The sequence below is a fragment of the Setaria italica genome, chromosome VIII (genome assembly GCF_000263155.2).
Source record: "Setaria italica strain Yugu1 chromosome VIII, Setaria_italica_v2.0, whole genome shotgun sequence".
NCBI lineage: Eukaryota > Viridiplantae > Streptophyta > Magnoliopsida > Poales > Poaceae > Setaria > Setaria italica.
Window position 1 is genome coordinate 26170297 of NC_028457.1, and position 12629 is coordinate 26182925.

A 12629-nucleotide genomic window follows, 5' to 3' on the forward strand; every position below is an offset into this window, starting at 1 on the left:
CCGCCGCAGATCCATCGGGTAGATACAAGGGCTATCTCCATGCATCCGATTTCCACTCATCGCCACACCTCGCCCTGGAAGCCCTCCTTGCCTCAGCACGAGATGAGGGGCGAGCGAAGGGGGAGGAGAGGGAAGGCCGGGGAGGAGGGAGGGGTCCATGAATGACGTTCTCCCTTCGCACGTGGCGTGGTAGCTCTGATGATGATCAAGAGTCAGGCATATATAATTCATGCATGCGGCATTACAAATCAATCAAAGATTGACCATGTGGAAACGACAAAATCCCTTGTATTTATTGATGAAGGAAATAGCCATTTAGTATTGACAAGATAAAGCAATGAAGAACTGGCATAGTGTAGGATGATGACTTGCATCAACACACTGTTACTGACAGGATTAAAACGACGTACACTCAGCGTCAGCAGCAACACAGCCTTGTGTTTGCAAACATTGCAAACGGCGACCACCAGATAACGACAAATATCAGCAGTCGTCTACTCGTCTGACGACATGGGCCACACGGAGAACGGTAGCGAGACGTCCTTAGCTACGGCGGCGGAAGCGGCGGAGATGCTGGCGGCCAAGGAGAAGAGCTTGGACCTGTTCGCCTGATCGCAGAACCTGCCGGCGGTGCCAGTGCAGGCGCTGATCTGCGGACCGTAGGCGACGACCGCCGAGAACACGGCGCCCGTGGCCGTGTTGAGCAGCGCCGGCACGGCGACGTCGATGGCAACCAGGATGACACGGGGGAGCTTTGGCGCCTCGTCGTCGCCGTCGCCGCCCTTACCAACCTGTAGGTAGATCCCGGCCGCCTCCAGGATAGTCGCCGCGATGTTTACCCATGCCAGGTAGCTGCATGTAGAATACATGATCAGACTGCACGCACGCATGGAGGTGGCAAGTAAGGAGTCATATCATACTTACACAAATGGTGGGTAGTTTTTGAAGGTGACGGTGACCCTGGAACCGTGGGGCTCGAAGATGGAGCACTCGCTCGCCGTCGCCATGACGACCGCCGAGGTGAGCGCCAGCACCATCGTGGACAGGCGGAACAGGAGGGTCACCGCCTTGGAGCCATTTGGCTCCTCGTTCATGGCATGACAGCCGGATCCCATGGCGATCGACACACTCGCGCTGTGGAAATCAAGATGAGAAGAATTCAAAGGCATGATTGATTTTTTTTTTCTGATGTGAAGTTAAGGCGCTGGAGATGTGGTTCATTCCAGTAGTCCAGTAGATTAATCCTACCCTGTTATTTTTCTTGGTTTCTGCTGGCATATTACAATAGTTTTATAGTATCTACCAAATGGCTCTCACTGCTGAGGTTTCTCGCCCGGCCGAAATGGTTTTACCACCTCAACACATATAGAAAACACCTCGAAAATTTCGAGACCTAGTTGAACAATTTCCGAGAGCTATCCTTATCCAACAATTTTTGAAAATATAGCAAGAATCACTGTAATGCGAGTGTTGTACACATATGTGAACGTCTGAATCTATTTGTGTCCTTCACAAATTCTAAAGCATAATCCAACAAGGACGCGAACCAGAAAGGAACAGAAAAGTAATGAAAACATTGAGAATGTACCTTGTTGGCTGAGGGGTTAGTGAGGAATGTTGCTAGCTTGGAGCATCTATTTATGGACGGAACAAGCGAAGCTAGCTGCCTTGTCAAATGGCTAGGCTTACTTGGCTCGTCAAGTACTGATGCCCCACATGTTGACACGTCATGTCAGCATTGACGAGCTGCGTAATTTAATAAATGGAAAAAGCATAACTAGTTTTATAGGAGTTTTGTGTAAACTAAATATAGGGACACATCAGGTAATCTGATGACGTGGTAGAAAATTTAAGAGGAGGGACAAGGAGCCTCTTGACACAGAAATCATGTCTTGAAATTAAATGTTAAACTATGAAACAGCAACACGATGGTATGCATTGGAGGGGTAGATTAAAACACAGTTTCATTTTTCTCTTGGTGATCGACGTAGCTATCTTGGAAATATCAAAACGAAATCCTCCACTGGATTAGCTTAATAAACAAAACTCCTGGAATTGCCTGAACTGTACAGGGCAAGTCTCCCTGTCTCTTGGCCGTTTCGTCAGTCCGTTTTGATGCAATACATGGTACTCGCTCATGCCCTGCCGACGAGGTCAGTCAGAGGAAAGAGTAATCCAAGTCTCCGCTGAAAGGCTAGCAATGTCTCTTGTACCCATGCTCGTTTGTCACGATTCTATAGCAGCCTGCCGGTGTCGCCATTAGAAAGCAGAGTCCTTGTAATGAAGCGACGACTTGTGTTGAACTTGGCCCGCCGATTTGCTGGCAAAGGACTTGGTGCGAAGCACCTAACAAACAATCGACCGCTGAACGGTCAAAGAAAAGAGAAAATATCAGCAAACAAACAATTCAAAGAAAAAGCACGGCGCAGACGAAAGACAGCCACCGATCGCTGATTAGCACCACCACCGAGCAACATACTCCCCGGTAACACAATTGCCATGGCATCCTGCACCACCCATCATGGCTACGCCGCCCCGCTGCTGCCCTCACAACGGAGTGGGGACTAAGGGTGGTGAAGAATGCACAAGCCAAAGCGCACCGGAAACAAGGACCTTCCTTGAAGCTGATGGTGACACTGACAGCACATCCGAGCTCCACATTCCACCATCCAACAATGTCCAAGGGGAGGAATCCTTGGAGGGGAATGGCGGAAGGAGTGGAAACACTACCCAGCGAATTGATTTGCTGGCACCACCAACAAGAAGAACGCCGACGAAGTAGAGGTGCTGGAGGAGAATACTCACCAAACCACGATAGCAGCCAACATCCAATGCTAGCCTTATCCATGAAGAGTAGGAGGGAGAAGCCATAGAGCAGGCATGGGTGCACTGCTAGCAAATAGGGACCTCAGTAGACGACGCCACATGTAGGGCGGGACATTAGAGATGTCGTTGCTGCCGGTCTGGTAGCACGGGAGCAAGGTTTTCACCTTGGAGGCCCCCAAGGTATAGAAAGGGGAGGAGCACGACGATGCCTTCAGGAAGGTAAATGGCACCAAGCAGCATCATCATTGTTAGCCCGGCGAGCCGAGCATGGCTTTCACCAAGGGCTCCCTCACCAATCCCACACATAGCGCCGGTGCTGATGAACCCGTGGCTTCGTGTTGTGCCGGGGGGCTGTGGCCCAGCACCCGTGCCTACCTTGGAGCACACTGGCGCCACCAGCAAAAGGAGGGCACAGAGGGCATGACCGTGACATTCAGCAAGAAATCCCTGTTCAAGTATGTAAATTGTCTTCACCTTGTTGGAATATTTAATTCTTGTTATGACCAATTTCATCCACATGCTACCAATCCATCGATGTCAAATCTCTTCTCATTTAGTATATAAGAATTTGCAGACAAGGAAGATACAGGCTCGAGTCATCCGGTGCAGAACCATCCAAGTATAAAGGATCAGCTATTAGCCCTCCTGCAGCTGCTGCGTCAAGGCACATCTTTACTCCTAGAAAACGTTGAGCCGATTCAAAGGTTATTCAGACAAATCAGAACTCATCTGACTAATGAATTAATGGCATCATTAACTCCTACAGGCTTAATTGAATCCCACTATTCCGAAGTCCAGAGAGCCAAAAAAAGCATCGTCGATAGATGTCAGGCCAATGCTCAATTGGACACTGTCAAGTTGAAGGCTAAAGAGGTGAAACAAGAAATTAAGAGCTTTGACGCCTCTCTCTCCTCAGATGCACATATCCTACAGACCTTGGAGACCGAAAGAGACTAGCTGATGCTTGAATTAGATCGAGTAAACAAAGCAATTGCAAAAGCTCAAGGCTGGCTCAATGATTACCCCATCGCTATCCAGGAGAAGAAGAAAGAATTGGCTGCCTCCATCAACCAAGTGCGTCATCAGCATCGGCAAATTAATGATATCCCTGGCTCTGATGAACAAGACATGCAGTTGATAGCCGATGTTGACCAGATCTGCCTGCGCGTGGTAGAGGCCATTGAAAAGTTCTTGTAAAGAATAATGAAATCTGCTTTAATCTTCATCCTTAACTTGTGCATAATTATTTCACCCTTTGAAAGCAACCCTTCAATGCCATCTTTACTTTTCTTGATCTAACACAATGAATCATCTTTACCTCTCTAGGCCAGGCCAAACCAAACGTCAGAAGAATACTATTTCACCTGGCCAAAACTGAAAGATTCCTGCCATTATATCACGAGCCCACCGTACTGCCTTGGCTACACTCCGACAATCTTGATATAAATAGACCACCTGTGCTGGCACTTTTCACCATCAAAAAACAATGGCTCAAAGAATAGGACCCGTAGGCTGGAAACTCATAGTATTTGAAGCTCATAGAAGACCCATGACCACTAGATGCTAGAAGAATTCTTGTGAACTAGACTAGGATGCTCCTTCCCTTCGCAATCTCTTTTGTGAAGCTAGGAGGTCACGATGCATGAAGAATCCTCATGACGTACGTCCATTACCATCTTGAGTGAGCTTCTCGAACATGCCAGAATAGAAGGACTCCACCCCTCATCAAACTTGCACTTCCTCTTGTATTTTCTTTGCATTTTTTGTTCTAAAGGTGATATCCCAAGATATCGGCTATCTAAAGACGATAAATATAATCATCAGCTTTTGTAAAAAAGTTCGCACGACAAAGCTTATTGATATACTTTTATTGGCAATACTCTTTACTATAGTGAGAACATATTTTTTATATTTTTTGTGCTAAAGGTGATATCAACAGATATCGGCTATCTAATACGATAAGTTGCTCATCAACTTTTACATATTGTCGGCTTTGACTCATTACCCATGAATATTACAATTTAACAAGTCAGCCTACAGACATGTTTTTATTTACTCTTCCTCGCCATCTGCTTGACCTGTTTGGAACAAGAAACTTGCAGCATCCATGAATTCATCCGCTTTCCCAAACTTTTCCAGACAAGTAGCGCACCTTGTCACACTTCCAGAAAGGAACATCAGCTACAGCGATGGTAGCAGTTTCATCTGCCGGCATGATTTCCACCATATCTCCATCCCATTGAATTAACAATTGATGCATTGTGGACGGAATACAACAATTTGCATGCATTCAGTCTCGACCCAAGAGAAGATTGTATGAACATTTACCATCGACGATGAAAAAGGTAGTAAGCAAAGTTTTGCTACCAATCATCAATTCGACGTTCAAGACCCTTTCAACTTTTGACCACTTCCCCTCAAAGTCTTTCTGGACCCTGTTAGTCTTCATCAAATCTTTTGGAGTCTTTCCAAGCTTGCAGTAAGTAGCGCATGACATAATGTTGACAGCAGAACCACCATCAACCAACATCTTGGACAATGGCCGACCATCAACATGTCCCTTCATGTATAAAGGTTTCAAGTGTCGATGCTTTTCCACCTCTGGTTTCTCAAATAAAGCTTGCTGAGCTAGTAGGACCAATTGAGCAACCTCCTCTTCATCGCTATGACATATCCCAAACTCAGCAGGCAAAATAAAAACCATATCAATTTCAGTCGATGCCTCTTTGCCTTTGTCTGATTGCTTGATGCGCCACTCCAAGTGTTGTTCCTTATATCGCAAGCGTTGAACCCTTCTTATCTGAGTCTTGGTCAATCCTTCTAGGCACCAACGCTCTCCAGGAATTAGCTTCTCTTGACGTCTGATACGTTTCTCCTTGGATTCATCAATGAAAATAGACTTACACCTTGGAGGATAGTTCAATCTTTCATGCACAGATCAGACTTCTTCGTGCTCATTAGAATCCTCGACTACCTGACGATGTCCTGCTGATTGATATTCCAACCGCTCATGCACCGATCAGCACTGTCTCTTGGATTCACGATAACCTTGGTATTGCGAACTACACTCAACGTAATCAACAGCCGATGGCAACCTCAGCTTCTCATTCCAACAGTACTGGAAGAAAGGATAGTTCTAATGTGACTCAAACTTGCTTCTGTTGTCTTCCTCCCAGTCTTCATGAGCTTCCCGTCTACGCTGGTATTTGTTGATCAGCATCTTAGAAGTCACATTTAGTTTTCTAGCAGATCAGCTGGCTTCAGCTTCCTCAACTTGTTGAGCCTAGCTCACTTTCTTCTTGAATTCCTCAGCCAATACTTGCACCCTTGGATCCACTATGCCAGATTCCTTTGCCCTCCTCGATGTGAGCAGGATTGACTGGAGTCTTTATTCATCTTTCTTATCAATTAGCACAACCTCCACCATGTTAACAGCTCGGAACGGATGCTTGTCAACCTTCATCAGCTTCTTTGAGTCATCAACTTTAAGCCTTCCTTGCTCTATAGCCATTTGAATCTGTTGACGGAAAGTCTTGCAGTCATTAGTATGATGCGTAATAGAGTTGTGCAACTTGCAATACTTCCTCTTTTTGAGCTCCACAGCCGATGGTATCTTGTGACCCGGAGGTAACTTGATCTGACCTTCTTGTAAAAGTAGGTCAAAGATCTTATCAGCTTTGGTGATGTTGAAGTCATATGTTTCTGTATTAGTTTTGATCCATGGGAATGAGATCGGCATCTTTCTCTTAACCCACTCTACGACACTGACTTCTCCATCTGCATTTGAATCTTCATCAGATGAATCATATGCATTAAAATTGGAGAGCCCATACTTATTCCTGCGTGAACTCTGGAATCGGCTCTCATGAACCGAAACCTTATGCACCAGATGTGCTAGATTGTCAAAGTCATGTGGAGCAAACTTTTCCTTAGTAGAGTCTAGCAGCCCTTGATAAGCCAATTCCACTAGCTATCCATCAGTTAGGTACATGTTATAGCATTTGTTGCGCACTTCTCTAAACCTTTGGACAAATGCAGCCATTGGCTATCCGTTTCTTTGCTTCATGATTGTGAGATCTATCATCTTCATCTCTTGGGCTTCTACAAAGTAATTCTTGTGGAACAATATTTCCAAATCTTCCCAACTGTTGATGGAATTAGGGCCAATGTAGAAAACCATGTGAAGACAGGTCCTGTTAGTGACAACGGAAACATGCGCACCTTGAGTGCATCTATTGAAGCTGCTTCTCCATACTAAACTAAGAATCGGCTAGCGTGCCCCCTGGTAGACATGTTATCTTCTCCAGAGAATTTAGCAAAGTCAGGGATACGATACCGATGCGACATCGCCACTTGATCAAACCAACCAGGATATGGGTGCTGGTACATGTAGGCCTGCTGCCTTGGTTTCAAGCCAAACTGATTCTTTAACAGCTCAGCAATCTTTGCGGCCCAACCTTCACTGCTTTTTCCCATTCCCATCTTGTGAGTGTGGAGAAACCAGCACAAATCCATCCGCAACTTGAGTTGATCGAGTATCAGACACCCCATTTCCTCCACATGTGAAATCCGGTTGCCCTGATGGCTGCGGGTTAGCAGTCCTTATAGGAATTAACCCTAATGCTTGCCTAGGCTGGCCATCAACTAGGCCGACCATCAGCTGTCCCGTTGGCTATCTGGAAGATGAGTCACCTCCGAACTAGATGTGTTAATGCAAATCTTTTCCAGGACTGCTTGCTGACATAATGATCTGGAACTTGTATGATCATCCTCTGAATCTCATGAGCCAATACTCCAGTTGGACTGATCAAAGCACACATAGCTTTACGAGGGCCAATCGTACATTCTCTGGTAGAATACCCCTCTGTGCAACTGGAAGCAACTGGGTCATCAACATGTGGTAGTCATGGGCCTTTAGATTTGTGAACTTCTTTTCTTCCATATTTATTATTCCCTTTATATTCGAGGAGTACCCAAACAAAACCTTGATACTACTCATGCAGTCAAACATGCAATCCTTCCCTTCCTTGCTGAGAGTGTAACTGGTAGGATGTAATAGTGTTGTCCTTTATCTTTCTTTTTTGGATGTAGGTCATCTACTTGCTTCTTACATTTTAGGTCCTATCGTGCTTCCAACATATCTTTTTGAGTTCCCATAACAACCCAGGAAGCCTAGCACATTCATGCAAAGATTCTTCATCAGGTGCATCATGTCTATTGCGTTGCGAACCTCTAGAATTTCCGAATAAGGTAGCTCCCAAAATATATACTTCTTCCACATGGGTGCACGTCCGTTATCGTTGTTCGGAATAGGTTTGCTACGGAGACCCTTTCCAAAGACTACACTTACATCCTTTATCATCTCAAATACATGCTTTCCATTATGGTGTGTAGGTTTTATATGATGATATGGCGCCCTTTTGAAATGCATCCCTTTCTTTCTTAACGGGTGGTTAGCAGACCCATGTACATGACCTTCCTACAATGTTTCAAATACATGTTGTCTGTGGCATCTAAACAGTGGATGCATGCCTGATATCTCTTATTTGTCTATCCTGAAAGGTTACTCACTGCAGGCCAATCATTGATGGTTATGAACAACAATGCTCGTAGGTCAAAGCTCTCTTGTTTATCCTCATCCCACACACATACACCTTCTTCCTTCTAGAACAGTAAAAGTTCATCAACCAACGGTCTTAGGTACATGACATTGTCGTTGCCGGGTTGTTTTGGGCCTTGGATAAGCACCGGCATCATAATGAACTTCCACTTCATGCAAAGCCAAGGAGGAAGGTTGAACATACATAGGGTCACAGGCCAAGTACTATGACCACTACTCAACTCACCGAATGGATTGAATCCATCAGTACTTAAACCAAACCTTATCTTCCTTGCATCACTTTCAATGTCCGGGAATGCTCTATCATTTGATCTCCACTGGGTCCCGTTAGCGGGGTGTCTTAGCATGTCATCTTGCTTACGTTTTTCTTTATGCCATCGCATCAACTTAGCATTCGCCTTGTTTCTGAACAAACGCTTCAAACGTGGTATTATAGGAAAATACCATATCACCTTCGCTGGAACTCTCTTCTTGGGAGGCTGCCCCTCAACATCACCAGGATTATTTCTCTTGATCTTATACCGCAGCGCTCCACACACATGACAAACATCCAATTTCTCTTATTCATCACCACGATAGAGGATACAGTTATTAGGGCATGCGTGTATCTTCTAAACCTCCAATCCCAGAGGGCAAACAACCTATTTAGCTTCATATGTTAAGGACAACAATTCATTATTCTTGGGAAGTATGTTCTTTACAATTTTCAGTATCCCCTGAAATGCCTTATCGAACATACCATGTTTTGCATTCCATTACAGTATTTCCAGTGTGACACCTAGCTTCTTATGCCCCTGCTTGCAACTTGGGTACAACAATTTTTTATGATCATCTATCATACGTTGCAACTTTTCTAATTCCTTCTCAGTTTTGCAGTCTTTCAGTACATCCCGTAGCACCTGACCAAGATCATCAATAGGGCCGTCTTCTGCAAGCTCTTCTTCATCAGCCTCGCCATTGTAGTATTTGCAAAAGATTGGCTTGCAGCCTAGTCCAAAATGTTGTCATCATCCTCCTCTTCTTCGGTGTCTTCCATTGTAACCCCTCTTTCGTCATGCTTGGTCCAAATCAAATAGTTAGGCATGAAATTGTATCTAAATAAGTGGCTGTGAAGAGTCTCCCAAGAAGAATAGTCCTTCTTGTTACTGCATTTGAAGCATGCACAACATATGAATCCATTCTTCAGCTTGTTGGCTTTAACCACTTCGAGAAAATAATGTAAGCCATCAACGAACTCCTTGGTCTGTCTATCCGTGTTGTACATCCATTGCTGGTCCATCTGCATCGTATTACGTGAGAAATGGACATAGGTCTTCGTATTAGATAAATAACTTGATTAATATTGATAATTTACACCAATCAACCTTCATAAAGATAAAAACAATTCACATGAAAATTACACCAATCAACGTTCATATCATTCACTAGGTCGACAAAAAGAAAATTGCTAGAATTCTGGAACAATACAATAAAGATATATATACACTAAATATTACATATGCTCCATTGTGGACTTCACGTAGTCAATAATCCTAAAATAATGGTACAACATAGTAGAATGTTTGCCCTCCAAGCCATCTCTGCACATGACTCAATCTTCTCCGAAGTCTATGGAGAGTCACATCCGCTCCAGTACCAGAAAATAATGGTAGAATAGAAGATCTTCAAGTCCACATACTCTGGCTAAATATCATAAAAGAATCTTGAAATAATTGCCCAAACGTCTTTTGGAGCAAGTGCCACATTTTCATAATAGAAGTATGGTGGCACCATAGTCTGTCCTGTTCATTGAACATGGTCCATTTTGGCAAGCCAAAACCAACCAAAAACTGATGGTTCAATGTCAGTGAACAAATCTCTGCCTGAAGAGACTATTGGGGCCCCATACTTCTATTATAAAAATGTGGCTCCAAAAGACGTTTGGAAAGATTCTTTTATGATATTCAGCTAATGTTTCTGGACTCGAAGTTCTTTTGTTCTACCATTATTTTAGGATTCTTGACTCCATGAAGTCCACTATGGAGAGTATGTAGTCTTTAGTGTATCTTTGTTGTTCTGTTCCACGGTTCTACCAATAAGTTGACCGGTGTAATTTTCATGCATGCAAACTATCCAAAAAATTGTAGCAATGACCAAATTCTATTTCTTGCACCTACAATTTATTTACCTCTATTATATTGCAATGACTAAATATTAAAAACACATTTACTCTATTTTTTCCCATACCTAATATTGATCAAGATATTTATCTAATACGAATCATATATAACAAGCAAGCTATCAGTCAAATTCTACCTAAAAAACATCTATAAATAAAAAATCCTCTCCATTCTCCCTCGTTCTAAAAAACTCATTTTTCTCTATCTCTAAAGCATAAAACAAAGCATAGTAACAATAAATGAAGGGAGGATAAAGTAGTTAACCTTTACAACACTTTGGATGAGTGAAATCCCCAAGAAATTGAGGGGAAAAAATTGGGTAGCACCTCCCTAAGCTTGTTTGGTCACCACGGAGAAGGAGTCCGAAGCTCTCAGTCTGAGTGTCTTGGGCTCGGGGAGGAAGAAGCTGACTTTTATAGGCGAGGCATTTCCAACCGGGACTAAATGGGTGGCCTTTAGTCCCGGTTGGTGTTACCAACCAGACTAAATGTCCCACCAAAATCCATCATGTTTACTAGCCGTTACAACCGGGATTAAATGGGGTTCTTCAGTCCCGATTAATATTACTAGCCGGGGACTAAAGCTCCTATCGTCGGTGGTGGCCATTTGACCATGGACTAAAGCTCCTTTAGTACCAAGTCCAAAAAGCGTCGAGACATATTATGCTGGATGGAAGGTCTATTCTCCACTAGTGTCTCTATCTGGAATAGTGCAAATGGATGCTGAAATCATATATCATTAAAACTAGAACATAGTGATACGATCAGCATTTAAGTTAGGTTAGATCAGGTTAGGTTAGATCAGAGCAGATGTTGCAGTAATACACCCACGCCACATCTGCTGGTTCAGGCATGGCCACTTATAAAGGGCTCATTGCCCTGCTTCCTGTCCTTCCTCCAGTACCCAAACAATTATTTTAGCTAGCTTTCTTGGTTTCCTGAATTCATACAAGCTCGAATCCACTCAACCATCTAGAATAGACTACTAGAGGTAAGAGAGCTGGACCGAACTTTGCATGAGCTGCGATTTGATGCAGTATGTGGTATGCGTCGGGAATAGAAGGTGTGTGGAACCATGTCATCTGCCTAGTTTTCCTGCTGAATTTGTGCTCTGCTGTGACTTCCATAGTTCCATGCACAATTTGCCCTACACAGTTCATCATCTTAGTCAGCTATTTATGCACCAACAGCCTGGGCGAGGGAGTCTGTTTTTAGCTAGAGCCTAGAATATACAATGATATCCTTGTGGAAGCAGGGATTATGCATCCACATCGCATATATTACCCCAAATTAGTCTACAATTTATTTATCGATCAAGGGAGAAATGCGTGCGGGATATTTTCCAATCTGTTTTATATTTTCCTCTGAATTAAGTATCCACCAAGCGTAGTATGAGAGCAGGTAGGACCTGAATTTCATGGCACACTATTTATGGAACAGTTCTACATTTGTCTTATGAAACCGATTTTCTCATACATTTCATGATCTGCAACGTCTGTGTAGCAGTTCAGCAAGAAAACTCCACTCCAGTGATCAGCCTTTCCTCCCTATGCCTCTATATTTATCTCAGTTCGGACACCGAAGTGACCGTTGAAAAGCATTTATGTTGAGATCCATAAGATACAATTACCTACAGCAAGTATAACGGTAACCCACCAATCTCTCTCTGTCAACCAGGACCTTTTTATTAGAAAAAACAATAATGTTTCTACTTATGACATCTCTATATATCACCAAAATGATGCATGTGGCTGCGCATTGTATTTTGTCGACCTCCTCCCATTCCTTCTTAATCTTAAAAAAACCTTGGCCTGGATAAAAGCCAAACGCCCTACACATATATATGAATGAATTCAGCAGAGAAGACATAGCATGGCAATAAAATATTACCTGTTGGAGTCCGAAGTATTATGTAATTGTAAGGCTACTCCCAGTGGGGGTTTCATAGAGGTTTCATGCACATTAAATACGGTGACACATCAGCATATGTGATGACATGGCATGGTAGTTATGAAGTGAGAGAGG

At 43.6% G+C, this 12629-nt stretch overlaps 1 protein-coding gene across 1 annotated transcript; it reads right to left on the reverse strand.

Annotated features, from left to right (window-relative positions):
• Window positions 1–268: 268 nt before the first annotated feature.
• Window positions 269–1659, reverse strand: LOC101780893 (CASP-like protein 1U2). Its single transcript, XM_004979304.4, has 3 exons — window positions 1589–1659; window positions 925–1134; window positions 269–852 (listed from the first exon to the last, which is right to left on the reverse strand). Exons 2-3 carry the CDS (start codon window positions 1113–1115, stop codon window positions 495–497), a joined length of 549 nt encoding a protein of 182 aa, XP_004979361.1. The 5' UTR covers window positions 1116–1134; window positions 1589–1659; the 3' UTR covers window positions 269–494.
• Between the last annotated feature and the right edge of the window lie 10970 nt (window positions 1660–12629).